This window comes from Salmo salar, chromosome 01, assembly GCF_965601325.2.
Source record: "Salmo salar chromosome 01, fSalSal1, whole genome shotgun sequence".
Classification (NCBI taxonomy): Eukaryota; Metazoa; Chordata; class Actinopteri; order Salmoniformes; family Salmonidae; genus Salmo; species Salmo salar.
This window is the reverse complement of record NC_138291.1, coordinates 91901911-91927555: the sequence shown is the minus strand read 5'-3', so window position 1 is coordinate 91927555 and position 25645 is coordinate 91901911. Positions and strand designations below refer to the sequence as shown.

Below are 25645 nucleotides of genomic sequence, written 5' to 3'. Positions count from 1 at the left end.
CAACTGACAATGTTTGTCTATGGAAATTGCATGGCTGTGTGCTCGATTTTATACACCTGTCAGCAACAGGTGTGGCTGAAATAGCCGAATCCACTAATTTGAAGGGGTGTCCACATACTTTGTTCTTTCTTTCTTTCTCAGGATGTTAGGTTATATGAAGAACAGAAGGAATAGAGAAATGTATTGAAAGAGATGCAGCGTGACAGACTGTGCGTGTGTTTGAGTCAGTCAAAAATATTGAGTCTGCAGGTTAAATGTATGATCCCCATACTTTCCAGGCGCTAAGCCCAGAGAGAATGCTCAAAGAGCCAGCCCACTCACTGGAAATAACTGTAAACACAGGTGGGGTGGCTATACTACTATTTGTCCTAATTAGGTTTCAGATCCTCCCGTAAACTCATCATTACACACATTGTAATTACAGATGTGTGAGCGAGATGAGCCCTTATGGAAGGTAACGGATTTTGCACATGTAAAACCATGTGGTTTTGGAACATTTCACATGGTATTTCATATGTGGATTTTCACGTGATCACATAATTTATCACGTGGATTAATGGTGATTCCCTGAACAGTGGATAGGATGTCAACGGAACATCACAAAATAGTCGCAGTATTACATACAGTGTATTCGGAAAGTATTCAAACCTTGAGACTTTTTTCACATTTTGTTACGTTACAGCCTTATTCTAAAATTGATTAAATAACTTTTTTCCCTCCCTACACACAATACCCCATAATAACGGAAACAGGTTTTTAGAATTTACGTATTTAAGTATTCAGACCATTTGTTATGAGACTCAAAATTGCGCTCACATGCATCCTGTTTCCATTGATCATCCTTGATGTTTCTACAACTTGTGGTAAATTAAATTGATTGGACATGATCTGCAAAGGCACAAACCTGTCTATATAAGTTCATACAGTTGACAGTGCATGTCAGAACGAAAACCGAGCCACAAGGTCGAAGGAATTGTCCATAGAGCTCCGAGACAGTATTGTGTCACGGCACAGATCTGGGGAAGGGTACCCCAAAAATTCTGCAGCATTGAAGGTCCCCAAGAAAACAGTGGCCTCCATCATTCTTAAATGGAATAAGTTTTATAACCACCAAGACTCTTCCTAGAGCTGGCCGCCTGGCCGGACTGCGCAGTCGGGGGAGAATGGGCCTTGGTCAGGGAGGTGACCAAGAACCCGACAGTCACTCTGACAGAGTTCCTTTGTGGGAGAACCTTCCAGAATGACAACCATCTTTGCAGTACTCCGCCAATCAGGCCTTTATGGTAGAGTGGCCAGACGGAAGCCGCTCCTCAGGAAAAGGCACATGACAGCCCGCTTGGAGTTTGCCAAAAGGCACCTAAAGGACTCTCAGACCATGAGAAACAATATTATCTGGTCTGTTGAAACCAAGATTGAACTCTTTGGCCTGAATGCCAAGCGTAACATCTGGAGGAAACCTGGCACCATCCCTACAGTGAAGCATGGTGGTGGCAGCATTATGCTGTGGGGATGTTTTTTAGCAGCAGGGACTGGGAGACTAGTCAGGATCAAGGGAAAGATGAACGGAGCAAAGTACAGAGAGATCCTTGATGAAAACCTGCTCAGGACCTCAGACTGGGGCGACGGTTCACTTTCCAACAGGACAACGATCCTAAGTACACAGCCAAGACAACGCAGGAGTGGCTTTGGGATAAGTCTCTGAATGTGCTTGAGTGGCCCAGCCAGAGCCCTGACTTGAACCCGATCAAACATCTCTGGAGTGACCTGAAAATAGCTGTGCAGTGACGCTCCCCATCCAACCTGACAGAGCTTGAGAGGATCTGCAGAGGAGAGTGGAAGAAACTCCCCAGATACAGGTATGCCAAGCTTGTAGCGTTATACCCAAGAAGACTCGAGGCTGTAATTGCTGCCAAAGGTGCTTCAACAAAGTACTGAGTAAAGGGTCTGAATACTTGTGTAAATGTGATATTTCAGTTTTAATTTGTAATAAATTAGAAACATTTCTAAACCTGTTTTTTGCTTGGTCATTATGGGGTATTGTGTGTAGATTGAGGGGGGGAAACAATTCTAATCAATTTTAGAATAAGGCTGTAATGTAACAATGTGGAAAAAGTCAAGGGGTCTGAATGCTTTCCGAACGCACTGTATTTGACACGTTACCATATGATTATACAGTAACTATTATTCAACATGTCGTCACCTGGGATTTGAACCCACAACCTCTTGGTTCACGACATTCTGATCTTCCTGCTACGCCACATTGTCTGTGTTAACTGATTTTCACCTGTATTCCTACACTTTGGACTTCAAAGTAAATCTCAGCGTTGTTGAAAATACTCTGAAGAAAAACTATATTTATCATAGTGATACAGGAGTATCATTAAAACAGAATAATATGCCCCACCAACATTAGACAACTATACAGAAAACCCTCAAATTGATGAAATAAGTAAATTATATCAATGTTGAGAGAATAATCAGATTAACTGATAAGTAAAATAGCAGTCAGATGGCACTCTGTTGCTCAGTGTAGAGATGTACTATAGGTCATGACTGTGTAGGGGACTTCTGAGAATACTACAGACTTTGTGGTGCAGCAGAAAGATAAGCATACATATTTTAACTGTAATCATCTCATTAAAGATTTTATTTTACACAGCATTCCGCTTCCCTTCATTTATTCCCTTCCAAAAAAACACATGACAATGCTAATTAAATATAATCACGTGTATTAAATTTAGTTTCACATGTGAGGACAATAACATGTTTTCACCTCACATTGAAGATTCACATGTGAAATTGGATTTTCACACGTGAACATCGGACTCTCACACGTGAACATCGGACTCTCACACGTGAACATCGGACTCTCACACGTGAACATCGGACTCTCACACGTGAACATCGGACTCTCACACGTGAACATCGGACTCTCACACGTGAACATCGGACTCTCACACGTGAACATCGGACTCTCACACGTGAACATCGGACTCTCACACGTGAACATCGGACTCTCACACGTGAACATCGGACTCTCACACGTGAACATCGGACTCTCACACGTGAACATCGGACTCTCACACGTGAACATCGGACTCTCACACGTGAACATCGGACTCTCACACGTGAACATCGGACTCTCACACGTGAACATCGGACTCTCACACGTGAACATCGGACTCTCACACGTGAACATCGGACTCTCACACGTGAACATCGGACTCTCACACGTGAACATCGGACTCTCACACGTGAACATCGGACTCTGTTTTAAGTGTGAACATTTTTTATTTTGCATCCCCAGGTTGTCAAATTTATTTCACGAGTTAACGTTTTCACGTGTAGTTTCATGTTATCACATGTTGCTTTTGCATGTTGTCATGTGAAACGTGAATTTCAAATGTTTTTTCCGCAAGGGAGTGGGCGAGTCTGTCTTGAATGACACAATCAGATGGGGTCTTTGATCAATGTTTTAGTAATCTTGTCCTGATTTACACGCTTTTCTTAACTCCTGTTGATACAATAGAAGTTTGGGTTTTCTCAGATGAATGTTTGAAGTGAGATATTGACAATTCTGTAGTACATCAATAATAAAACAGTTTTTATTAGTATGATCGGTTCTTTAGAAGAGATTCTTACTTAGGTATTTCTCTCTATTTACGTAACTTTGTTTGGTTTCCTTCTGAAGTTTGAGGTGTGTGTGTGTGTGTGTGCACACAGTGAGGGGGAAAAAGTATTTGATCCCATGCATGTTAAAAATGTTATAAAATGATTTGCATTTTAATGAGGGAAATAAGTATTTGACCCCTCTGCAAAACAAAACCCTTGTTGGCAATCACAGAGGTCAGACGTTTCTTGTAGTTGGCCACCAGGTTTGCACACATCTCAGGAGGGATTTTGTCCCACTCCTCTTTGCAGATCTTCTCCAAGTCATTAAGGTTTTGAGGCTGACGTTTGGCAACTCGAACCTTCAGCTCCCTCCACAGGTTTTCTATGGGATTAAGGTCTGGAGACTGGCTAGGCCACTCCAGGACCTTAATGTGCTTCTTCTTGAGCCACTCCTTTGTTGCCTTGGCTGTGTGTTTTGGGTCATTGTCATGCTGGAATACCCATCCACAACCCATTTTCAATGCCCTGGCTGAGGGAAGGTGGTTCTCAGCCAAGATTTGACAGTACATGGCCCCGCCCATCGTCCCTTTTGATGCGGTGAAGTTGTCCTGTCCCCTTAGCAGAAACCCCCCCCCCCCAAAGCATAATGTTTCCACCTCCATGTTTGACGGTGGGGATGGTGTTCTTGGGGTCATAGGCAGCATTCCTCCTCCTCCAAACACGTTGAGTTGATGCCAAAGAGCTCCATTTTGGTCGCATCTGACCACAACACTTTCACCCAGTTGTCCTCTGCCAATGAACATCTAAATGATTCAAACTTCAAACTTCAGACGGGCATGTATATGTGCTTTCTTGAGCAGGGGGACCTTGCGGGCGCTGCAGGATTTCAGTCCTTCACGGCGTAGTGTGTTACCAATTGTTTTCTTGGTGACTATGGTCCCAGCTGCCTTGAGATCATTGACAAGATCCTCCCGTGTAGTTCTGGGCTGATTCCTCACCGTTCTGATGATCATTGCAACTCCACGAGGTGAGAGCTTGCATGGAGCCCCAGGCCGAGGGAGATTGACAGTTCTTTTGTGTTTCTTCCATTTGCGAATAATCGCACCAACTGTTGTCACCTTCTCACCAAGCTGCTTGGCGATGGTCTTGTAGCCCATTCCAGCCTTGTGTAGGTCTACAGTCTTGTCCCTGACATCCTTGGAGAAATCTTTGGTCTTGGCCATGGTGGAGAGTTTGGAATCTGATTTGATTGATTGCTTTTGTGGATAGGTGTCTTTTTTATACAGGTAACAAACTGAGATTAGGAGCACTCCCTTTAAGAGTGTTCTCCTAATCTCAGCTCGTTACCTGTATAAAAGACACCTGGGAGCCAGAAATCTTTCTGATTGAGAGGGGGTCAAATACATGTTTCCCTCATTAAAATGCAAATCATTTTATAACATTTTTGACGTGTTTTTCTGGATTTTTTGTTGTTATTCTGTCTCTCACTGTTCAAATAAACCTAAACATTAAAATTATAGACTGATCATTTCTTTGTCAGTGGGCAAACGTACAAAATCATCAGCAGCATATATGAGTGTTCAAGCTCGAACATTCAAATGGATGTTACATAAACAACATCAGAGAACCACTGGCCACAGGTGATGTTGACTTTCTCTCAATCTCCCCTTTGGTGCTGCAACAAATCTCTCACAGAAGGCTCCTGTGTCTAGATTCTGTGTCTTGTTTTTCATCAATCAAATGTGCTGGCATGGTCCAGGGTGCCTCAAGGTATCGGGATCCATTTCAGTAAGCCAGCACGTCAAGGTATTGGGATCCATTTCAGTAGGCCAGCACCTCGAGGTTTTGGGATCCACTTCAGTAGGCCAGCACCTCGAGGTATTGGGATCCATTTCAGTAGGCCAGCTATTAGATTGCTTCCAGACTCTTGCAGCGCTGCTTTGTATGTCAATGAAGGCAGACATATGTCTGGAATTCAAAGGAAAAAGCATCTGCTTGGACAAAAGAACATTCACAGTGGAAATATTGTTTTCCCCTTCTGGGTCCAACCTGTGTGTGCAACTATTCCATCTCTTCTCCAGGACACTTTTTATATTCCCTTGATAATATTCCCATTCCTTGCTCTGGAAAAATGCCTTGAGGAAAAATCATTTCCTGATGAGTTTACATGTCCTTGTGTCCCCAGAGATGAGTTTAACCTCAATGTACTACAGGCGTTCGTAGAGCTTCATGAGTTTGCTGACCTCAACCTCGTCCAGGCCTTAAGGTGAGCTATGTGTTTCTCTCATCTAACAGGGAACAAACTGAACAAAACTGTCTTTCTAAGGAACTGATGGAGACGTTTATACTTCTATATGGTACACACTCAATACTGATATTGACAATTGTGTCCAATGAGGTGCAAAGTGTCAATGTTTCTGCTCTGTCTGTTGCAGGCAGTTCCTGTGGAGTTTTCGTCTACCTGGTGAGGCTCAGAAGATTGACCGGATGATGGAGGCGTTTGCCTCGCGGTACTGTGGCTGTAACCCTGGGGTGTTCCAGTCAACAGGTCTGATCCTCAGCATTCAACACTGTCTACCTCCCAAATGGTACTTTTGACCAGGGCCCATAGTCGTATACTATATAGGGAATAGGGTGTCATTTGGGACTTACAGATAGTGAATGTCTGTTCACTATTTTACATTAGTACATATGTGTTTTAATGTAGCAGTGTTTTGACTGATGTGGGTCAGTCACCCTCAGCCTTGTTATTCAAATGAGCCCTGGTCAAATGTAGTGCACTGTATAGGGTGCCATTTGGGACTTACAGATGGTGAATGTCCGCTCACTGTTTTAGATTAGTTCATATGTGTTTGTGTAGCAGCGTTTTGACCACAGTGGGTCTATGACACCCTCAGCCTTGTTATTCAATTATCACTAATGAATACTTCCTGATATTGATTGGAGACCATTGCCATCTGTCCAGGGTCAAAAGTTCACATGTGGACTGAACAATACCTAGGATAGGATAAAGTAATCCTTCTAACCCCCCCCTTAAATGATTTAGATGCACTATTGTAAAGTGGTTGTTCCACTGGATATCATAAGGTGAATGCACCAATTTGTAAGTCGCTCTGGATAAGAGTGTCTGCTAAATGACGTAAATGTAATGTAAATGTATTTAGCCACCAGAACATCCGTCCAGGCGGCCATGTAAGCAAAAAGATGTATGAAATACACCAGCATTGGATGAGACTACTGTAGTGCTGTTAGAGAGGGGGAAAGATTTTTGTTGTGGCGCCAGGCAGGTATTTACACAGCTGATATGAAAGGAGTAGGAGAGAGCACTGCTACCAAACACACATCAGCAGAAGAGACTGCCTAGAGTGTAGTCTGTTGGCCAGTGGAGAGGAAGGATAAGACACACCATATAACCACTAGTCACAGCACGGGTAACCCAACCAATAATAATGATTACAGCAATTAGAGGCAACAGATATTAAAGAACCCAGTCATCAACATTATAAGATTTGCAATATCTGTATTCATTCCCAGAGGGGGAGTGGGTGTGTGTGGAGGGGAAGTGGGTGTGTGGAGGGTGTGTGTGTGTTGAATAGCGGGAACCTGGTTACTGAGATTTACAGCCCAAAACCACTACCTTTTCCCGGGATAAGTAACTGCGAGAAACCGGTAAATTCTAATAAATTATTTATATAAACAGTATGGCGAGAAATAGAACTGTTCAATTATAGCCTATGCAATGTCTAAATCTGACTTCTCTACAGCCTCTGCATGATGAATCAATGCTCAGGGTGGGGACAGACAGCCCATCTCAGTATGGAGTGCAGTTCACCATGCATGTAGACCTATCATCTCATCATGGTCACTTTTTTTTTCTTGTGACATGAAGGCCTACATTTGTTGCCTATGCTACAGTAATATAAAGACCCAATGCGCATCTCCATCTGCCTTTTTTATTGCCGCTGCAGAGTTTTTTTTATTTTTTATTTTTTTAAACAGCCTATCACTTGAATATCGTTGCTTTAAAAGCGGTGCATGTGTGAGCAGTCTCTCTCTCACCATAAACTCTACATTTCCTAGCTTCCCTCTTTCAGGTAATACATTCAATGCAGTATAAGCCTTATTACAGTGCCTTGCAAAAGTATTAATCCCCCTTGGTATTTGTCCTATTTTATTGCATTACAACCTGTAATTTAAGTGGATTTCATGTAATGGAAATACACAAAATAGTCCAAATGGGTGAAGTGAAATGAAAAAGCTAACTTGTTTTAAAAAAAAAGAGTGGTTTGTGCATATATACTGCTCAAAAAAGGGAACACTTAAACAACACATCCTAGATCTGAATGAAATAAATAATCTTAAATACTTTTTTCTTTACATAGTTGAATGTGCTGACAACAAAATCACACAAAAATAATCAATGGAAATCCAATTTATCAACCCATGGAGGTCTGGATTTGGAGTCACACTCCAAAATTAAAGTGGAAAACCACACTACAGGCTGATCCAACTTTGATGTAATGTCCTTAAAACAAGTCAAAATGAGGCTCAGTAGTGTGTGTGGCCTCCACGTGCCTGTATGACCTCCCTACAACGCCTGGGCATGCTCCTGATGAGGTGGCGGATGGTCTCCTGAGGGATCTCCTCCCAGACCTGGACTAAAGCATCCACCAACTCCTGGACAGTCTGTGGTGCAACGTGGCGTTGGTGGATGGAGCGAGACATGATGTGCTCAATTGGATTCAGGTCTGGGGAACGGGCGGGCCAGTCCATAGCATCAATGCCTTCCTCTTGCAGGAACTGCTGACACACTCCAGCAACATGAGGTCTAGCATTGTCTTGCATTAGGAGGAACCCAGGGCCAACCGCACCAGCATATGGTCTCACAAGGGGTCTGAGGATCTCATCTCGGTACCTAATGGCAGTCAGGCTACCTCTGGCGAGCACATGGAGGGCTGTGCGGCCCCCCCCAAAGAAATGCCACCCCACACCATGACTGACCCACCGCCAAACCGGTCATGCTGGAGGATGTTGCAGGCAGCAGAACGTTCTCCACGGCGTCTCCAGACTCTGTCACGTGCTCAGTGTGAACCTGCTTTCATCTGTGAAGAGCACAGGGCGCCAGTGGCGATTTGCCAATCTTGGTGTTCTCTGGCAAATGCCAAACTTCCTGCACGGTGTTGGGCTGTAAGCACAAGCCCCACCTGTGGACGTCGGGCCCTCATACCACCCTCATGGAGTCTGTTTCTGACCGTTTGAGCAGACACATGCACATTTGTGGCCTGCTGGAGGTCATTTTGCAGGGCTCTGGCAGTGCTTCTCCTGCTCCTCCTTGCACAAAGGCGGAGGTAGCGGTCCTGCTGCTGGGTTATTGCCCTCTTATGGCCTCCTCCACATCTCCTGATGTACTGGCCTGTCTCCTGGTAGCGCCTCCATGCTCTGGACACTACGCTGACAGACACAGCAAACCTTCTTGCCACAGCTCGCATTGATGTGCCATCCTGGATGAGCTGCACTTCCTGAGCCACTTGTGTGGGTTGTAGACTCCGTCTCATGCTACCACTAGAGTGAAAGCACCGCCAGCATTCAAAAGTGACCAAAACATCAGCCAGGAAGCATAGGAACTGAGAAGTGGTCTGTGGTCCCCACCTGCAGAACCACTCCTTTATTGAGGGTGTCTTGCTAATTGCCTATAATTTCCACCTGTTGTCTATTCCATTTGCACAACAGCATGTGAAATGTATTGTCAATCAGTGTTGCTTCCTAAGTGGACAGTTTGATTTCACAGAAGTGTGATTGACTTGGAGTTACATTGTGTTGTTTAAGTGTTCCCTTTATTTTTTTGAGCAGTGTATATTCACCCCCTTTGCTATGAAGCCCCTAAATAAGATCTGGTGCAACCAATTACCTTCAAATGTCACATAGTTAATTAGATTGCACACAGGTGGACTTTATTTAAGTGTCACATGATCGCAGTGTATATATACACATCTGTTCTGAAAGGCCCCAGAGTCTGCAACACCACTAAGAAGACCAAGGGCACCACCATGAAGACCAAGGGGCTCTCCAAACAGGTCAGGGACAAAGTTGTGGAGAAGTACAGATCAGGGTTGGGTTATCATTTTTTTTAATCAGAAACTTTGAACATCCCACAGAGCACCATTAAATACATGGAAATAATATGGCACCACAACAAACCTGCCAAGAGAGGGCAGCCCACCAAAAGTCACGGACATGCAGCTGTAATAGCTGCAAAAGGTGGCTCTACAAAGTATTGACTTGGGGGGGTTGAGATTGCCTGCAATGACAACAAGCTCAGTCCGATGACGCTGTGACACACCGCCCCAGACCATGACGGACCCTCCACCTCCAAATCGATCCCGCTCCAGAGTACAGGCCTCGGTGTAACGCTCATTCCTTTGACAATAAATGCAAATCCGACCCCTGGTGAGACAAAACCGCGACTTGTCAGTGAAGAGCACAGAGAAGAGTCCAGCGACGGTGGGTTTGTTGCCGGTGATGACGTTGTTGCCGGTGATGTCTGGTGAGGACCTGCCTTACAACAGGCCTACAAGCCCTCAGTCCGGCCTCTCCAGTCTGAGCACTGATGGAGGGATTGTGCGTTCCTGGTGTAACTCGGGCAGTTGTTGCCATCCTGTACCTGTCCCGCAGGTGTGATGTTCGGATGTACCGATCCTGTGCAGGTGTTACACGTGGTCTGCCACTGCGAGGACGATCAGCTATCCATCCTGTCTCCCTGTCGCGCTGTCTTAGGTGTCTCATAGTATGGACATTGCAATGTATTTCCCTGGCCACAGCTGCAGACCTCATGCCTCCTTGCAGCATGCCTAAGGCATGTTCACGCAGATGAGCAGGGACCATGGGCAGCTATCTTTTGGTGTTTTTCAGAGTCAGTAGAAAGGCCTCTTTATTGTCCTAAGTTTTCATAACTGTGACCTTAATTGCCTACCGTCTGTAAGCTGTTAGTGTCTTAACGACCGTTCCACAGGTGTATGTTCATTAATTGTTTATGGTTCATTGAACAGGCATGGGAAACTGTGTTTAAACCCTTTTTACAATGAAGATCTGTTAAGTTATTTGGATTATCTTTGAAAGACAGTGTACTAAAAAAGGGACGTTTTATTTTTTGAGTTAATATGCGTCAGTCTACTAATTATACAAATAGGCACTATGATATTTCAAAATATAGCCTATACTTGTAACTTTGTAGGCTGCATGTGCTGCACCAAAATCACGTTCTCTTCTGCTTTATCATGATTGGAATGATGTGTGTAATTCCAGTCCATATAATACAGTACAGTAATACAGTTCACACTCAAAGATTAGCCAACTGGAGGTAGTTTCATTTATTTACCCAACAGATCATATAGTTAGCGATATCTATGGGCTTTTGTTTTTCTGTCGCGCGTAATTTGCAGTAGCCTAGATCATATATGTATTGGATAATGGCACAATCATTTGGGCTTGGGCTCATTAAATGTTGTTAATGTAGGGCTCCTCAGCCTGAGGTAGTATCAGGTTAGTTAATGTAGGGCTCCTCAGCCTGAGGTAGTATCAGGTTTGAATGTTCATGCTGATCAAAGCTCTAATCATATCCAGACATACAATATTTAAATGCTTTTGAATCACGCAGTGGAGGCTGCTGAGGGGAGGATGGCTCATTATAATGGCTTGAACGGAGCAAATGGAATGGCATCAAACACAAGGAAACCATGTGTTTGATAACATTCCACTCCAGCCATTACCACAAGCCCGTCCTCCCCAATTATGGTGCCACCAACCTCCTGTGTTTGAATGATGCTTCCCGTTTTGGTGGGAAATGCCAAGTGCCCTGGAGGAAAAATTATTTATTCTTGGGATGGAACACTTCTAAAATACCAGGAAAATTGTGTGTGGACCAATAAAAAAAAAATAAAAAAAAACGTCCCAAGTCTCCTAGGCCAAATTACAATCCAAAAATAATGCACACTCCCCTGAACACAAATGTCAAAATACATACTGCAGGGCAATAATTGTCCAGCAGCACTGAACATCAAAGGGTGCGTACCGCAAGAAGAGCGAGTCGGCTTCAGTGTAAAGCGAGAGAGGGAAAAGGAGACTATCGCCTTCGCGCGCAATCTGTTTTAGTGGTTGACTTCCGGCTTGGAGTTGAACTCGTCTGTCCGTCCAATACACATGTTTGTTTGACAAATCAAAGTTTATTTGTCACGTGCGCCGAATACAACAGGTGTAGACCTTACAGTGAAATGCTTACTTACAGGCTCTAACCAATAGTGCAAAACATTTATTGGGTGAACAATAGGTAAGTAAAGAAATAAAACAACAGTAAAAAGACAGGCTATATACAGTAGCGAGGCCACATACAGACACCGGTTAGTCAGGCTGATTGAGGTAGTATGTAGATATAGTTAAAGTGACTATGCATATATGATAAAGAGAGTAGCATCAGCGTAAAAGAGGGGTTGGGGGGTGCACACAATGCAAATAGTCTGGGTAGCCATTTGATTACCTGTTCAGGAGTCTTATGGCTTGGGGGTAAAAACTGTTGAGAAGCCTTTTTGTCCTAGACTTGGCACTCCGGTACTGCTTGCCATGCGGCGGTAGAGAGAACAGTCTATGACTGGAGTGGCTGGGGTCTTTGACAATTTTTAGGGCCTTCCTCTGACACCGCCAGGTGTAGAGGTTCTGGATGGCAGGCAGCTTAGCCCCAGTGATGTACTGGGCCGTACACACTACCCTCTGTAGTGCCTTGTGGTCAGAGGCCGAGCAATTTCCGTACCAGGCAATGATACAACCAGTCAGGATGCTCTCGATGTTGCAGCTGTAGAACCTTTTGAGGACCCATACCAAATCTTTTTAGTTTCCTGAGGGGGAATAGGCTTTGTCGTGCCCTCTTCACAACTGTCTTGGTGTGTTTGGACGATTGTAGTTTGTTGTTGATGTGGACACCAAGGAACTTGAAGCTCTCAACCTGCTCCACTACAGCCCTGTCAATGAGAATGGGGGCGTGCTCGGTCCTCCACAATGTTTCTAGTAAATCATAAGAGCCAAAGTTTGAACGGCCCCAACCGGTTCCAAACACATTGGGAGTAGAATGATAAAACAGGCGATCTAACTTTTATAGTCTAAGCACATAGAAAATGACCAAAGCTTCTGTAATGAGTGGCGCACACACATGAACTGCTGCCTGACCGCTCTCACAAAGGGACCGAAGAGCCATATTTACTTCCTCCTTCCTGACAGCTGGTGCGCTCTTAGTGGCAGCGCACGGCGAAGGCTCCATGCAGGATTTCGACACACAACTTCTTATCCCCAAACAATCTGGAATTATTTACGAAAAAGAGCCAGAGAAAGGATATTATTTCCACAATAGGTAGTAAATGGTTTTATAGTTCATTTTCTATGCTAGTCATGGGTTCATTCAGAGAGGGGCTGGACTGTGCCGTTATCTGTGCTCTGTTCACACCAGACATGTCTCTGCTCTGAGTTGAACAGACAGTCTGTCATGTACAGAGCAGAACAACAGTACCAGAACTCCTAGTGCACAGATTTTGGCCTTTACTACTATAGCCCATAGAAACACATTGAATAACGCATTCAAATAGCAAAACATAGTCAAATAAATAATAAGAAACAAGGTTTTGAAGTGTTTGTCCTAAATCTAGGAGATATAAGAAAGCTCAGGAAATATATATTTAACCCTTTTTTGGGGTAAAAACTACCTTCATACTTTTTTAAAAACCAGTACCGGTTACCTTCAGACGAGTCCCGTGACACTTTTGGGGGACTTAGAGAAAAACAACAGAACTTGAGTTTATATTTACAGATTTTCATGGCTTTTTTTTGTTGTTACGGTGCGTCAATTGACTCTATGGGGATATATAACTTAAAGACATTGAGTCTCTACTAGTAGTAGTAACAGTAGACTAGTCCCTGCTGGGTAACCAGGTTGATCTACTGTATTGAGTCTCTACTAGTAGTAGTAACAGTAGACTAGTCCCTGCTGGGTAACCAGGTTGATCTACTGTATTGAGTCTCTACTAGTAGTAGTAACAGTAGACTAGTCCCTGCTGGGTAACCAGGTTGATCTACTGTATTGAGTCTCTACTAGTAGTAGTAACAGTAGACTAGTCCCTGCTGGGTAACCAGGTTGATCTACTGTATTGAGTCTCTACTAGTAGTAGTAACAGTAGACTAGTCCCTGCTGGGTAACCAGGTTGATCTACTGTAGTGAGTCTCTACTAGTAGTAGTAACAGTAGACTAGTCCCTGCTGGGTAACCAGGTTGATCTACTGTATTGAGTCTCTACTAGTAGTAGTAACAGTAGACTAGTCCCTGCTGGGTAACCAGGTTGATCTACTGTAGTGAGTCTCTACTAGTAGTAGTAACAGTAGACTAGTCCCTGCTGGGTAACCAGGTTGATCTACTGTATTGAGTCTCTACTAGTAGTAGTAACAGTAGACTAGTCCCTGCTGGGTAACCAGGTTGATCTACTGTATTGAGTCTCTACTAGTAACAGTAGACTAGTCCCTGCTGGGTAACCAGGTTGATCTACTGTATTGAGTCTCTACTAGTAACAGTAGACTAGTCCCTGCTGGGTAACCAGGTTGATCTACTGTATTGAGTCTCTACTAGTAGTAGTAACAGTAGACTAGTCCCTGCTGGGTAACCAGGTTGATCTACTGTATTGAGTCTCTACTAGTAACAGTAGACTAGTCCCTGCTGGGTAACCAGGTTGATCTACTGTATTGAGTCTCTACTAGTAGTAGTAGTAACAGTAGACTAGTCCCTGCTGGGTAACCAGGTTGATCTACTGTATTGAGTCTCTACTAGTAGTAGTAACAGTAGACTAGTCCCTGCTGGGTAACCAGGTTGATCTACTGTATTGAGTCTCTACTAGTAGTAGTAACAGTAGACTAGTCCCTGCTGGGTAACCAGGTTGATCTACTGTATTGAGTCTCTACTAGTAGTAGTAACAGTAGACTAGTCCCTGCTGGGTAACCAGGTTGATCTACTGTATTGAGTCTCTACTAGTAGTAGTAACAGTAGACTAGTCCCTGCTGGGTAACCAGGTTGATCTACTGTATTGAGTCTCTACTAGTAGTAGTAACAGTAGACTAGTCCCTGCTGGGTAACCAGGTTGATCTACTGTATTGAGTCTCTACTAGTAGTAGTAACAGTAGACTAGTCCCTGCTGGGTAACCAGGTTGATCTACTGTATTGAGTCTCTACTAGTAGTAGTAACAGTAGACTAGTCCCTGCTGGGTAACCAGGTTGATCTACTGTATTGAGTCTCTACTAGTAGTAGTAACAGTAGACTAGTCCCTGCTGGGTAACCAGGTTGATCTACTGTAGTGAGTCTCTACTAGTAGTAGTAACAGTAGACTAGTCCCTGCTGGGTAACCAGGTTGATCTACTGTAGTGAGTCTCTACTAGTAGTAATAACAGTAGACTAGTCCCTGCTGGGTAACCAGGTTGATCTACTGTAGTGAGTCTCTACTAGTAGTAGTAACAGTAGACTAGTCCCTGCTGGGTAACCAGGTTGATCTACTGTATTGAGTCTCTACTAGTAGTAGTAACAGTAGACTAGTCCCTGCTGGGTAACCAGGTTGATCTACTGTATTGAGTCTCTACTAGTAGTAGTAACAGTAGACTAGTCCCTGCTGGGTCACCAGGTTGATCTACTGTATTGAGTCTCTACTAGTAGTAGTAACAGTAGACTAGTCCCTGCTGGGTAACCAGGTTGATCTACTGTATTGAGTCTCTACTAGTAGTAGTAACAGTAGACTAGTCCCTGCTGGGTAACCAGGTTGATCTACTGTATTGAGTCTCTACTAGTAGTAGTAACAGTAGACTAGTCCCTGCTGGGTAACCAGGTTGATCTACTGTATTGAGTCTTTACTAGTAGTAGTAACAGTAGACTAGTCCCTGCTGGGTAACCAGGTTGATCTACTGTAGTGAGTCTCTACTAGTAGTAGTAACAGTAGACTAGTCCCTGCTGGGTAACCAGGTTGATCTACTGTAGTGAGTCTCTACTAGTAGTCGTGTCATGCATGCAGGGGGGCAGAGGAGAAGAAAAGTTGTTTATAGATCAATATTCAGATATAATTGATATTGACCACAAAATTCTTCCCAAAGCTCATGAATTGACTAGTGTCTGGCGTCGTTGGTTAACCTCAGTGAAAGGTCGAGATGTCTGAGGTGTGTATCAGTACTAAATATTCATTACTTCTCTCCCTCCTGCAGACACCTGTTATGTGCTGTCGTTTGCCATCATTATGTTGAACACCAGCCTGCACAACCCCAATGTCAGAGACAAGCCCCCTGTAGAGAGATTCATCTCCATGAACAGAGGTATCAACGAGGGAGGAGACCTGCCAGAGGAACTACTCAGGGTGAGAGTGTGCGTGTGTTTGCGTGCGTGTGTAGAGCAAATGTTTTTTCCATTACTCAACCTTTTTTGTATTCTATTTGACAGAATTTATTTGACAGCATAAAAAATGAGCCCTTCAAAATCCCAGAGGACGATGGCAACGATCTGACACATACGTTCTTCAACCCTGACCGAGAGGGATGGCTACTGAAACTAGGTGAGTGACGACCAACATAACTCCAAATATTCTATATCCTATCCTTTTTCACTACATTTTTGTGCAGATGGCTATGATCTCAGGATATGATCTAATGTTAGCAATGTGAAAAACAACTCGTATTATTTCTGCACTACTGTCTCATTCTTGTCTTTTCTCTCTCACTCCAAGCATGGTCTGTGACTCAGCTGCTTCTCTCTCTGTCCTTGGTTTATGCCCTTACTGTTAAATGTGCCCTCTTGTTTTCCCTCACACCCTTTGACCTGTCACCTTTCTGTTCTGTGACTGGCTGTTTCTTCTTACTCTGCACTAGGAGGTAGGTACCCCTCCTCGATCCCAGTAGAAGTTGCCCCTAACTACTGATACAGGGTCAAATATATTAATTAAGATTAGGCTTGAGGGTGGCCGTAAACTGATCCTAGATCTGTGGTTAGGGACAACTTCTCTCCCAACCTTCCCTCCCTCCCTGCAGCTGCCTCATCCTGAGGACCCATGCTAACATGTAGATCTAGTGGTTAATCTTCTTAGTCAACAGATGTATCAGCTGCTAGCTGGTTAGTGCTCATCTATTAGCTTGCTGACCTGACCAGGAAAAACTCAGGGGCCTAGTTATTATAGAATCTAGCTTAAATAAGGCCCAAGGAAGGGGTGCATTTATTTAATTTTGGTCATGGGTTTGCACTTGGAGAATGTGTTCTGTATGCTACAGTATGTGTTGATCTTGTGGTGTTCTGAGTTCATCCTGCTGCTGCCCTCCAGGCCTGAAACACACATGCTGCTGCCCTCCAGGCCTCAAAAACATATCTTGCTGCTGCCCTCCAGGCCTGAAACGCATCCTGCTGCTTCCTACTTCCTCCTCCTATCTGGGTGCGTCTCAAATGGCCTCCTATATAGTGCACTACTGGTGAAAATAGTGCACTATATTGTAGAGTGCCATTTGGGATGAAACCTATCTATCCATTGGGATCCCCCTCTTTCCATCCCACCGGCTGCGCTTGCCAGATAATTTTAGTTTGTTTTCATCTCGGAGTTGCATGCATTACATCTGTATGCTAATTTTAGCATCCTTTTGGAAGGAGCTGCCTGTTAGCCACCTTGGTTTTTATGATTTAGTTAAATGGGTCATTACTGCAGCCTGTCGGGTAGTTAAATGGGTCATTACTGCAGCCTGTCGGGTAGTTAAATGGGTCATTACTGCAGCCTGTCGGGTAGTTAAATGGGTCATTACCGCAGCCTGTCGGGTAGGTAAATGGGTCATTACCGCAGCCTGTCGGGTAGGTAAATGGGTCATTACTGCAGCCTGTCAGGTAGGTAAATGGGTCATTACCGCAGCCTGTCAGGTAGTTAAATGGGTCATTACTGCAGCCTGTCGGGTAGGTAAATGGGTCATTACTGCAGCCTGTCAGGTAGGTAAATGGGTCATTACTGCAGCCTGTCAGGTAGGTAAATGGGTCATTACCGCAGCCTGTCAGGTAGTTAAATGGGTCATTACTGCAGCCTGTCGGGTAGGTAAATGGGTCATTACTGCAGCCTGTCGGGTAGGTAAATGGGTCATTACTGCAGCCTGTCGGGTAGGTAAATGGGTCATTACTGCAGCCTGTCGGGTAGGTAAATGGGTCATTACCGCAGCCTGTCAGGTAGGTAAATGGGTCATTACCGCAGCCTGTCGGGTAGGTAAATGGGTCATTACCGCAGCCTGTCGGGTAGGTAAATGGGTCATTACCGCAGCCTGTCGGGTAGGTAAATGGGTCATTACCGCAGCCTGTCGGGTAGGTAAATGGGTCATTACCGCAGCCTGTCGGGTAGGTAAATGGGTCATTACCGCAGCCTGTCGGGTAGGTAAATGGGTCATTACCGCAGCCTGTCGGGTAGGTAAATGGGTCATTACCGCAGCCTGTCGGGTAGGTAAATGGGTCATTACCGCAGCCTGTCGGGTAGGTAAATGGGTCATTACCGCAGCCTGTCGGGTAGGTAAATGGGTCATTACCTCAGCCTGTCGGGTAGGTAAATGGGTCATTACTGCAGCCTGTCGGGTAGTTACAGTGCCTTTGGAAAGTATTCAGACCCCTTGACTTTTTTCACATTTTGTTAGGTTACAGCCTTATTCTAAAATGGATTGGTTTTTTTTCACTCATCAATAATGACAAAGCAAAAACAGGTTGTTTAGAAATTTGTGCTAATTCATAAATGTGTAAACTGATATTACATTTACATAATTATTCAGACCCTTCACTCAGTACTTTGTTGAAGCACCTTTGGCAGCGATTACAGCCTCGAGTCTTCTTGGGTATGACGCTACAAGCTTGGCACACCTGTATTTGGGGAATTTCTCTGCAGTGCTGTCAGGTTGGATGGGGAGCGTCGCTGCACAGCCATTTTCAGCTTTCTCCAGAGATGTTCGATCAGGTTTAAGTCCAGGCTCTGGCTGGGCCATTCAAGGACATTCAGAGACTTGTCCTGAAGGCACTCCTGTGTTGTCTTGGCTGTGTGCTTAGGGTTGTTGTCCTGTTGGAAGCTGAACCTTTGCCCCAGTCTAAAGCCCTGACTGCTCTATAGCAGGTTTTCATCAAGGATCTCTCTCTATACTTTGCTCTGTTCATCTTTCCCTCAATCCTGACTAGTCTCCCAGTCCCTGCTGCTGAAAAACATCACAGCATGATGCTGCCACCACCATGCTTCACCGTAGGGATGGTGCCAGGTTTTCTCCAGACATGATGCTTGGCATTCAGGCCAAAGAATTCAATCTTGGTTTCATCGGACCAGAGATTCTTGTTTCTCATGGTCTGAGAGTCTTTAGGTGCCTTTTGGCAAACTCCAAGCGGGCTGTCATGTGCCTTTTACTGAGGAGTGTCTTCCGTCTGGCCACTCTACCATAAAGGCCTGATTGGTGGAGTGCTGCAGAGATGGTTGTCATTCTGGAAGGTTCTCCCATCTCCACAGAGGAACTTTGGAGCGCTGTTAGAGTGACCATCGGGTTCTTCACCTCCCTGACCAAGGCCTTTCTCCCCAGATTGCTCATTTTGGCTGTGCGGCCAGCTCTAGGAAGAGTTGGTGTTTCCAAACTTCTTCCATTTAAGAATGATGGAGGCCACTGTGTTCTTGGATCTTCAATGCTGCAGAAATGTGTTGGTACTCTTCCCCAGATCTGTGCCTCGACACAATCCCGTCTCGGACCTCCACAGACAATTCCTTCAACCTCATGGCTTGGTTATTACTCTTACATGCACTGACAACTGTGGGACCTTTATATAGACAGGTTTGTGCCTTTCCAAATCATGTCCAATCAATTGAATTTACCACAGGTGGAATCAAATTGTAGAACATCTCAAGGATGATCAATGGTTGCTTTTCCTTCACTCTGCAGTCTCTGCAACTCAACCCAATTTGAGATGGTTTAGGATAATGTTGGGTGATTTGTGGAGGCTAGGTCATCTGATGCAGCACTCCATCACTCTCCTTCTTGGTCAAATAACCCTTACACAGCCTGGAGGTGTTTTTGGGGTCATTGTCCTGTTGAAAAACAAATGATAGTGGGACTAAGTGCAAACCAGATGGGATGGTGTATCGCTGCAGAATGCTGTGGTAGTCATGCTGGTTAAGTGTGCCTTGAATTCTAAATAAATCACAGACGGTGTCACCAGCAAAGCATCCCCACAGCATCACACCTCCATGCTTCACGGTGGGAACCACACATGTGGTGATCATCTGTTCACCTACTCTGTGTCTCACAAAGACATGTCGGTTGGAACCAAAAATCTCAAATTTGGACTCATCAGACCAAAGGACAGATTTCCACCGGTCTAATGTCCATTGCTTGTGTTTCTTGGCCCTGATCCACCCCCTAAAATATAAAGTATAATAATACCAGAGTAATACTATAGTAATCATAAGTATACTAACATAGTATTACTTATAATTACATGGATTATTGACTGCTTGCATCATTTTGGTTTAATTAACAAACTCAAATAATCCTTTAATCTGGACAACTGTAGAGAATTATCTGCATTTATCTGCTGACAAAGGCTTGACTCGAAGAGTTAATGCTAACTCCATATCATTAAGGAGATATTCTTCCTGAAAAAATGCAGCGTCTGAGAATTGTATGTTGTTCCTCACACTCCCTGGTTGGCCGGACAGACTGGCTTCCCGGTACAGAGAGGGATTTGGCCAAGTGAAAAGAACTGAGTTCAGACTATGATGAATGCTTCTATAAAATGGGACCACATCCCCATTTTGTATTGATTGTTAGTACTTGATCAGGAATTTAAACAAGTAAACTCATTGCAGTAAACTCGCTTACTAGTGTATGTTACAGAAATGCGGAATGAGTAATTGTCCCTCTCTTTTCACTTTATATCTGCAAAATAATGAAATAAAATTAAGATGTATCACTTTTAAGAGGCAAATGTCTTTATTATGCAGTGGGCTGGGTATACTGTGATGTCAGTCTGAATGCATTGCCACCCCTGACCAATGAACCACGCTCCCCAGCTCCGGCTGCATTTCTGGGATTTCTCCCCAAATTCAACCCACATTTTCACTGTTTTCACAAGCAATACCTGAACTGCTTTGGGACCTCTAGGGAGGCTGAGGGGTGGGAGATATTGGGCCCCTGATTGAATCAGCCTAATGGACAGACTGCCAATCAGATAGGAAGAGTACCCTACAGTCTGAGGGCTGGACTATAGGCTAGTCTGTCTGTCTCAAAGGAAATGTTCATAATTGCTGTTGCAGTTTGCACTGAAATTAGTCTATGAGAAAGGCTTTGCTGGTTGCTGAAAGGTCGACATTAAGCAGCCTCCATCTAAACCCTTTCCCATAGTATTGTATATGCCCAAGAGATTAGCATCCACATGCCATGCTAGGGTATATTCAGGAGGGTGCAACATTACAGAACATTCAGTTAGAAATAGATTGCCTAGAACAGATATCATGTAGAATATAGGGAATCAGGTGAACTCTATACATTACGGTTAGTATTGCAGATAGAAATGTATCACCTCATTGGCTGTGTAGCCTACAGCACTGCCTCTCTGCATGGCTTGGCCAATGGCTCTTCCTTGTCTGTGGTTGTTACTCAACATGTCTCTCTCTGAGGATGTAACTGTTGTTACTCAACATGTCTCTCTCTGAGGATGTAACTGTTGTTACTCAACATGTCTCTCTCTGAGGATGTAACTGTTGTTACTCAACATGTCTCTCTCTGAGGATGTAACTGTTGTTACTCAACATGTCTCTCTGAGGATGTAACTGTTGTTACTCAACATGTCTCTCTGAGGATGTAACTGTTGTTACTCAACATGTCTCTCTGAGGATGTAACTGTTGTTACTCAACATGTCTCTCTGAGGATGTAACTGTTGTTACTCAACATGTCTCTCTGAGGATGTAACTGTTGTTACTCAACATGTCTCTCTGAGGATGTAACTGTTGTTACTCAACATGTCTGGTATATTTCTCTACAGGTGGAAGAGTGAAGACCTGGAAGAGACGGTGGTTCATTCTGACTGACAACTGCCTGTACTACTTTGAATACACAACGGTAAGTTAGTGTGTGGTTTTATCAATGAGAGACCTCCGTAGCAGATGCAGCCTGGCCATTTGACCTACATGCACCATGGTCCAGCAATTAACACAATGCATGGAACCATCTGGGAGGTCTGCTGCACATCTGGCCTAGCCCAGACCCCCCCCCCCCCCCTATTATCCTATACACACTGATGAGAGCACAGCCCCAACACACCACAGCTTAGAGCCCACTCCCAGCACTGAGCCCAGTCCCTGGACGTCCCCTCCCTGCTGTGTTCTCTCATTAAGAGAAAGACCGGGCTGTTCTGTTCAAGGTCTCCTCAGCCCCCAGACACAATAGAAGCCCACTGTCGGATTGGGTTACTTCTCCCATAAGTAACTTCCTCATACAGTTGAATATTGCTGATTTATACACACTTATGTGAATAACACACATTACAAATGTGTTTTTTAGTTATTGAACCAGCTGCACAAAACAATTGGCCTGTAAGTATATGCTGTGTGGCTACATATTAAATAAATGAATGGGTTCTTCATGTCTGCAGGACAAGGAACCTCGTGGGATCATTCCTTTGGAGAACCTCAGTATAAGAGAGGTGGATGAGCCCAGGAAACCTGTAAGTTCCTCAAAATATACTGAAACACTTTCTAAGAAAGGGCTAATAAAGCACTGAACACTTCTAGTCCCTCTTCACCGGGACTCACTGTCCCTCTTCACCGGGACTCACTGTCCCTCTTCACCGTAACTAATTATTTGTCTTCACCGTAACTAGTTCTGTACTCTCACCTCTCTCTATTTTGGACCCTGTTGTCCAATCAGAACTGTTTCGAGCTCTACAACCCCAACCACAAGGGTTCGCTGATCAAGGCGTGTAAGACTGAGGCGGACGGCCGGGTCGTCGAGGGCAACCACACAGTGTACAGGATATCAGCGCCCACCACAGAGGAGAAGGAAGAGTGGATCAAATCCATCAAGTATGTTTTTGGCTGTAACCCACCTAAGGTTTTGGGAGTTTTACCCCCATGTAAACACAACAGATATTACTCACCTGGGTCCAAAGCCCATAGTCATCTGTTAGGAGACACCAGTGAATCTCAACGATTCAATGGCAAAGCTAGGATTAAACCAGTATGTATGTATCCACTGACGCTTCTTTGAAGATGGGTTGGTCTTCACACACAGCACCATGTGTGAACTCTTTGATGTAACTGTGTGACAGACTAACCCATATGGCTGAGAGGCTCACTTTCTCAGTGTGCGGTAGACAAGACTGGGCTCGGAGTTGCTCTGAGCTCTCTGGAGGTTAAATGGGTTTCTGTTTGATAAAGACATTTACATTTACGTCATTTAGCAGACGCTCTTATCCAGAGCGACTTACAAATTGGTGCATTCACCTCATGATATCCAGTGGAACAACCACTTTACAATAGTACATCTATATCTTTTTGTGGGGGGGTTAGAAGGATTACTTAATCCTATCCCAGGTATTCCTTAAAGAGGTGGGGTTTCAGGTGTCTCCGGAAGGTGGTGATTGACTCCGCTGTCCTGGCGTCGTGAGGGAGCTTGTTCCACCATTGGGGTGCCAGAGCAGCGAACAGTTTTGACTGGGCTGAGCGGGAACTGTGCTTCCGCAGAGGTAGGGAGGCGAGCAGGCCAGAGGTGGATGAACGCAGTGCCCTTCTTTGGGTGTAGGGACTGATCAGAGCCTGAAGGTACGGAGGTGCCGTTCCCCTCACAGCTCCGTAGGCAAGCACCATGGTCTTGTAGCAGATGCGAGCTTCAACTGGAAGCCAGTGGAGTGTGCGGAGGAGCGGGGTGACGTGAGAGAACTTGGGAAGGTTGAACACCAGACGGGCTGCGGCGTTCTGGATGAGTTGTAGGGTTTTGATGGCACAGGCAGGGAGCCCCGCCAGCAGCGAGTTGCAGTAATCCAGACGGGAGATGACAAGTGCCTGGATTAGGACCTGCGCCGCTTCCTGTGTGAGGCAGGGTCGTACTCTGCGAATGTTGTAGAGCATGAACCTACAGGATCGGGTCACCGCCTTGATGTTAGCGGAGAACGACAGGGTGTTGTCCAGGGTCACGCCAAGGCTCTTAGCACTCTGGGAGGAGGACCGTGAGTTGTCAACCGTGATGGCGAGATCATGGAACGGTCAGTCCTTCCCCGGGAGGAAGAGTAGCTCCGTCTTGCCGAGGTTCAGCTTGTGGTGATCCGTCATCCACACTGATATGTCTGCCAGACATGCAGAGATGCGATTCGCCACCTGGTTATCAGAAGGGGGAAAGGAGAAGATTAATTTTGTGTCGTCTGCGTAGCAATGATAGGAGAGACCATGTGAGGATATGACAGAGCCAAGTGACTTGGTGTATAGCGAGAATAGGAGAGGGCCTAGAACTGAGCCCTGGGGGACACCAGTGGTGAGGAGACGGATTCTCGCCATGCCACCTGGTAGGAGCGACCTGTCAGGTAGGACGCAATCCAAGTGTGAGCCGTGCCGGAGATGCCCAACTCGGAGAGGGTGGAGAGGAGGATCTGATGGTTCACAGTATCAAAGGCAGCAGATGGGTCTAGAAGGATGAGAGTGGAGGAGAGAGAGTTAGCTTTAGCAGTGCGGAGAGCCTCCGTGACACAGAGAAGAGCAGTCTCAGTTGAATGACCAGTCTTGAAACCTGACTGATTTGGATCAAGAAGGTAATTCTGAGAGAGATAGCAAGAGAGCTGGCCAAGGACGGCACGCTCAAGAGTTTTGGAGAGGAAAGAAAGAAAGAAGGGATACTGGTCTGTAGTTGTTGACATCGGAGGGATCGAGTGTAGGTTTTTTGAGAAGGGGTGCAACTCTCGCTCTCTTGAAGATGGAAGGGACGTAGCCAGCGGTCAAGGATGAGTTGATGAGCGAGGTGAGGTAAGGGAGAAGGTCTCCGGAAATGGTCTGGAGAAGAGAGGAGGGGATAGGGTCAAGCGGGCAGGTTGTTGGGCGGCCGGCCGTCACAAGTCGCAAGATTTCATCTGGAGAGAGGGGGGAGAAAGAGATCAAAGCATAGGGTAGGGCAGTGTGAGCAGGACCAGTGGTGTCGTTTGACTTAACCTCTATGGGCAAGGCGGGACGAATTCGTCCCACCTACGTAACAGCCACCTGAAATTCAGTGGCGCGATTTTTGAATCGTTTGAAATACTATTACTTCAATTTCTCAAACATATGACTATTTTACAGCTATTTAAAGACAAGACTCTCCTTAATCTAACCACACTGTCCGATTTCAAAAAGGCTTTACAACGAAAGCAAAACATTAGATTATGTCAGGAGAGTACCCAGACAGAAATAATCAGACACCCATTTTTCAAGCTAGCATATGATGTCACAAAAACCCAAACCACAGCTAAATGCAGCACAAACCTTTTATGATCTTCATCAGATGACACACCTAGGACATTATGTTATACAATACATGCATGTCTGTTCAATCAAGTTCATATTTATATAAAAAAACAGCTTTTTACATTAGCATGTGACGTTCAGAAAAAGCATACCCCCCCGCAAACTTCCGGGGAATTTACTAACAGTTTGCTAAATTACTCACGATAAACGTTCACAAAAAGCATAACAATTATTTTAAGAATTATAGATACAGAACTCCTCTATGCACTCGATATGTCCGATTTTAAAATAGCTTTTCGGATGAAGCACATTTTGCAATATTCTAAGTACATAGCCCGGCATCACAGGGCTAGCTATTTAGACACCCACGCAGTTCAGCCTTCACCAAAATCACATTTCCTATAAGAAAAATGTTCTTACCTTTCTTGTTCTTCGTCAGAATGCAGTCCCAGGACTACTTCTTCAATAACAAATGTAGGTTTGGTCCCAAATAATCCATCGTTATATCCAAACA

General features: G+C 44.8%; 1 protein-coding gene across 2 annotated transcripts in view; it reads left to right on the top strand.

The window, feature by feature from the left end:
• LOC106609966 (cytohesin-3) overlaps nt 1–25645 on the top strand; it is a 59074-nt gene that overhangs the window by 29241 nt on the left and 4188 nt on the right. For both annotated transcript variants that reach the window (XM_014209044.2, XM_014209051.3), the window contains exons 6-12: nt 5798–5878; nt 6048–6160; nt 15880–16028; nt 16112–16223; nt 21690–21766; nt 22299–22370; nt 22574–22728. In XM_014209044.2, the coding sequence (XP_014064519.1) occupies nt 5798–5878; nt 6048–6160; nt 15880–16028; nt 16112–16223; nt 21690–21766; nt 22299–22370; nt 22574–22728 (759 nt within the window). The remainder of the gene's footprint in view (nt 1–5797; nt 5879–6047; nt 6161–15879; nt 16029–16111; nt 16224–21689; nt 21767–22298; nt 22371–22573; nt 22729–25645) is intronic.